Source organism: Strongylocentrotus purpuratus, unplaced genomic scaffold, assembly GCF_000002235.5.
Source record: "Strongylocentrotus purpuratus isolate Spur 01 unplaced genomic scaffold, Spur_5.0 spur5_scaffold_1, whole genome shotgun sequence".
Lineage (NCBI taxonomy): Eukaryota > Metazoa > Echinodermata > Echinoidea > Camarodonta > Strongylocentrotidae > Strongylocentrotus > Strongylocentrotus purpuratus.
This window is the reverse complement of record NW_022145594.1, coordinates 48,484,297-48,489,355: the sequence shown is the minus strand read 5'-3', so window position 1 is coordinate 48,489,355 and position 5,059 is coordinate 48,484,297. Positions and strand designations below refer to the sequence as shown.

General features: G+C 43.0%; 2 protein-coding genes across 2 annotated transcripts; one reads left to right on the top strand and one right to left on the bottom strand.

Moving 5' to 3' along the window:
• Nucleotides 1–512: 512 nt before the first annotated feature.
• LOC115921411 (gastrula zinc finger protein XlCGF7.1-like) lies at nucleotides 513–1,370 on the bottom strand. Its single transcript, XM_030978875.1, has one exon. The coding sequence runs from the start codon at nucleotides 1,368–1,370 to the stop codon at nucleotides 513–515; it is 858 nt and encodes a 285-aa protein (XP_030834735.1).
• Nucleotides 1,371–2,515: 1,145 nt separating this feature from the next.
• LOC115921184 (gastrula zinc finger protein XlCGF52.1-like) lies at nucleotides 2,516–4,720 on the top strand. The gene has a single exon (XM_030978409.1). It carries the CDS (start codon nucleotides 2,733–2,735, stop codon nucleotides 3,882–3,884), a length of 1,152 nt encoding a protein of 383 aa, XP_030834269.1. The 5' UTR covers nucleotides 2,516–2,732; the 3' UTR covers nucleotides 3,885–4,720.
• The last annotated feature ends 339 nt before the right edge of the window (nucleotides 4,721–5,059 follow it).

Here is a 5,059-nt window from a genome sequence, read left to right as displayed (position 1 = left end):
TAAAGTCAAATTAGTTAAAGTTTATATCTACTGTGGCAGCACATTTCATCCACTAAGAACTTAAAGGTCGTCAGTTTCCATGTGTAGTAGGTCATAATCCGCTGACACCAGACTTGGTGGAAATACTATTAATGGGTGTACATGTCTCGCACACAGCCAACAAATGTCTCATCAAGAAATCTTTTGTAGTAATCAAAAGAAATTTCGCAGAGTAGTTATTTTGCAATTGATCAATTATAACATTCAACATGCATTTCTTATTTTCATCTGCCTTTTCATACATGAAAATATCACGTACGTCACACTAATTAATATTTATTTTGAATAATTAGCATAGGATTCCATAATCACACAATTTTTTCAAAAAATAGGCTGCAAAGCCCTTTGAAGATTACCAGAAGAAAAAGGAGAATGAAAGGATCATAACAGTTACGGTTTCAGCTTTAAAATGACATACACACAATTTGCAATATTTTACTGAGTTTTACTAGGGGAGGACGTCTTGAACGTGCTCACCCGATTCCGAAGGCTGTTTGTTTGCTGCGTGTGTTTTCACGTCGGATCAGCTCACCATTGGTTCTGTACCTCTTCTCGCACTGGGAGCACGTGGGAAGCTTACTCCCAACGCGTTTACGCCTGGTAGACAGCATCTTCTTGCATTGCCTGCATTTATGACGCGCGATCTTAATGTGCTTACTCATGTGTACAAAGAGGGCAAATTTAGAGGGATGTTTCTTCATACACTTGGGACACGCATAAGAACTCTCGTCAAAATGTGTTTTCATGTGGGTATACATGGATGTAGAGCTAGTAAATGACTCGTAACACTCAGAACATTGAAGATCATCTTCCTCGGGGTGTGCAGACTTGGTATGACTCCTCAGATCTCGCTTGAAATTGAATCCCTTATTACAGAAAGAACACTGGAAGAGCTTTGGGGCAGTGTGTTTTCTCACGTGCTTGTTCAGATTACTCTTGAAGTAGAATCCTCTGTCACACTTCGGACATGGGTGGGGTCTAGGGGCGGTGTGTCCTTCCATGTGTTTCTGAAGATTGTTTTGAAACATGAATTCCTTCTGACATTCAGAACACTTGAAAGGCTTCTCACCGCTGTGTTTCCTCATGTGCTTCTCAAGAGTCTTTTCATACAGAAATTCCTCATCACACTCGCCACATTTGTGATGTTTTTGGTGTTTCTTCATGTGCTTATCGCGAGACTGCTTATACATGAATGCCTGATGGCACACAGAGCAGTCGTACTGCTTGACCCTAGAGTGGCTGTTCATATGCACTTTAAATGCTATTTCAGACTCGTATGACTTGTCACATGTCGTACACTGCCATCGCTTTCCATGGTTGTATTCCTCCATATGCTTCACCAAATATTCTCTTTTCCAATATCCTCTTTTACACTGTGGGCAGTCATAACGCCTTAGACCAGCGTGATGTTTGAGGTGGCGCCGTAGGTCTCTCTTGCGTGTGAATCTTTTATTGCACTCTGGGCATTTGAAACGCTTTACAACTATATGCATCGACATATGTCTTGTAAGTCCACATTCTGAAATGAACCCCCTGTCACAGAAACTTCAACATCTAAAAGTTCAGCCCTCTCTATTGTGGCTGCGAGACTTCCTCCATGAAAAGACACAGAATGTCAAGGTCAACGGTGTTCTCTCTGACGAACTTATCACAATTGGTACCCCACAAGGGTGTGTCCTCTCTGCGACCCTATTTACCCTGTACACCAATGAATGTTTGTCAAATACCCCATCTTTTCCCATAATTAAATATGCATATGATACAGTAATAGGATTGATTGAAAATGAAAATGAATTTGATTACAGAGCTACCATTTAAATGTTCGAAAATTGGTGTAGGGGACACCCATTTACTGCTGAACTCAAAGAAAACAAAAGAAATCTTTTTTGACTTTAGGCAAAAGAAATGTATTGAACCCATTGATAGACATACTCTAATGATGATACCATTGAGAATGTTGAAAGTTATATAAACATAGGCACAGAAATCGACAACTGAAGCTGTCTTGGGAAGACAAGTCAAAGTACACCCTAACAAAATGCAACCAGCGTTTGTACTTTCTTAGAAAGTTAAAGTACTTTCATGTGAACAATGGAATTATATTTCTCTTTTACCAGTCGATCTACTTAAAGCTACTTGCGCCTTCTATATAGCAAACGGTGCTTAATCGGTGACCATTGGTCCCCCATGATCTTCTTTTTCTTATGTTCATTGAGAGCTGAATTGATGAGATAACCAACTGTCAGTGACCTTGCAGGGTGGTCTAATCCCTCCCGTAAACTAGTACAGATGGGCTTTAAACCGCCTACGTAACAAGTTTAGGAATGGGGGGGGGGAGGGAAATTTTGTAGAATGTATTTGTATCTTTAGTGTTGTGATCCTTCTTTTTCTTCTCTTTTTTTCAACAGAGGATGATGAGTTTGAATGCAACCAATTCAGCACCAGGCTTCCGTCTGCTAAGAAGATGAGCATGAGACCGAAAAATCCAAAGAACTATGTCCCATCGTCACGTGGAAGGTGAAAACCAAGAATGAAGTTGAGAGTAATCAGCCTGGCTTTGAGAAACTGACGGAGACAGAAGACACAGTTGAGCTGGTTAAGCACTATGTCTGTACCGTCTGCAGGAAGAACTTCCCTTCGGACGGAAGGCTCGAAGCTCATGCCATGTTCCATGAATTCACAGAAGAGCATACATGTCCGGTGTGCGGGGAAAAGCAGAGGAATACTTTCATGCTGACGAAACACATGGCGATCGAGACACGTCAGCAGGACTCATAAGTGCATGCACCAAGTGCGACAAGGCGTACAAGACCAGAGGTGCGCTGTACAGACATGAGCGTGATTTGCATGGTATACCGGTGGTTAGGAATCATTCTTGTAGGATATGCTCGACACGATTCACCAAGAAGCTAGAGCGCTTGAAGCACGAGATGACACACAAAGAGTTCAAGGACGTCGTAGACACACCTAAAAAGAGAGACCGCAAGATGAAACTAGAAATTGGAAAAAGAACGAAGAAACAGACAGAGAATATTGATGAAAATATTAAAAATGTTATTGGAAGTTTAAATACTATTATTGAAAAAAGAACGTCTGTACCTGAAGAAGAGGAAATTCCAAACGTAGGCAATAAAACAAGAATGCAAAGTGGAAGATTATCGATGCAGTCTCGAAACAGGAAAGCCAAAAATAAACCTCAGGAGCCCCAAGACATGTTAGGTAAAGCGGCCGACTATTACATCAAGCCAAGACCTTTCAAATGTCGCTACTGCACCAAGAGATATGTTGATAAGACCAAAGCGTATGAGCATGAGAAGGAAGTCCATGAAGGTAAAGGAACTTATAAATGCACAGATTGCGGAAGGATGTTCATGAACGAAGCTCGTTTCCTGGATCACGTCAAGAACCACGAGCAGCATCGGTTGTACCGATGTAACCTCTGTGCTCGATCCTTTGCCTCTGAGACCGCTCTGAACAACCATCAAGGAGAACACAACGGTCTGAAGCCTTTCAAGTGTGACCTCTGCGGACGTGGCTTCCGGGTCAAGAACGCCGTCTACCAGCACAAGAGACGGATGCACCAGACGCGCCCCTTGCGCTTCTTCTGTCCTGTCTTCAACAAAGGGTTCTCAGATAAAGGGGGCTTGACCAAGCATGAGAGACGCCACAAGGGCATCCGACCCTTCGTGTGCTTGCAGTGTGGGAAAGGGTTCACCGTGAAGCATAGTTTACAGGTTCACATGCAGAGTATGCATGAGGAGAAGAGACCGTTCACATGCCACATCTGCTTGAAGACATTCACCTTGAATCATAGCTTTACATCTCACATGTTCAGACACAATTAAGGTACAGGGTGAGGAGCCTCCTGGACAGACTGACATTCACCTTGAATCATAGCTTTACATCTCACATGTTCAGACACAAGGTACAGGGTGAGGAGCCTCCTGGACAGACTGACATTCACCTTGAATCATAGCTTTACATCTCACATCTTCAGACACAAGGTACAGGGTGAGGAGCCTCCTGGACAGACTGACATTCACCTTGAATCATAGCTTTACATCTCACATGTTCAGACACAAGGTACAGGGTGAGGAGCCTCCTGGACAGACTGACATTCACCTTGAATCATAGCTTTACATCTCACATGTTCAGACACAAGGTTCAGGGTGAGGAGCCTCCAGGACAGACTGACATTCACCTTGAATCATAGCTTTACATCTCACATGTTCAGACACAAGGTACAGGGTGAGGAGCCTCCAGGACAGACTGACATTCACCTTGAATCATAGCTTTACATCTCACATGTTCAGACACAAGGTACAGGGTGAGGAGCCTCCAGGACAGACTGACATTCACCTTGAATCATAGCTTTACATCTCACATGTTCAGACACAAGGTACAGGGTGAGGAGCCTCCTGGACAGACTGACATTCACCTTGAATCATAGCTTTACATCTCACATGTTCAGACACAAGGTTCAGGGTGAGGAGCCTCCAGGACAGACTGACATTCACCTTGAATCATAGCTTTACATCTCACATGTTCAGACACAAGGTACAGGGTGAGGAGCCTCCTGGACAGACTGACATTCACCTTGAATCATAGCTTTACATCTCACATGTTCAGACACAAGATTCAGGGTGAGGAGCCTCCGGGACAGACTGAACAACTACAACAAACATTTAAGTACACTGACAGCTCAACTAATATTAATAATAATATTCGATATTTATATAGAGCACATATCCAATTTATCCACCCTGCAAGGTGCTCAAAGTGCTCCAATATTACCCCGGCTCTGCTAGGCTACCACTTTTGGTGCTCACAGTAGTAAGGAATCCCTACTACCGGTCCCCATTTACTTCACCTGGGTGGAGTGTGGCAAATGTAGATCAATGTCATACATTAAGAAGTACTTATGATTTATTGAGATGTATGTTAATATCCATTAGGTTTAGGTACTACATGTACCATGACTGGGCTCACCCACGATGTAGGCTCCTCGATCTATAGTTCA

What these genes read in the sequence shown, in the direction of transcription:
- LOC115921411 (XM_030978875.1), bottom strand. Translation starts at nt 1,370, where the DNA reads ATGGAGGAATACAACCATGGAAAGCGATGGCAGTGTACGACATGTGAC.
- LOC115921184 (XM_030978409.1), top strand. Translation starts at nt 2,733, where the DNA reads ATGTCCGGTGTGCGGGGAAAAGCAGAGGAATACTTTCATGCTGACGAA.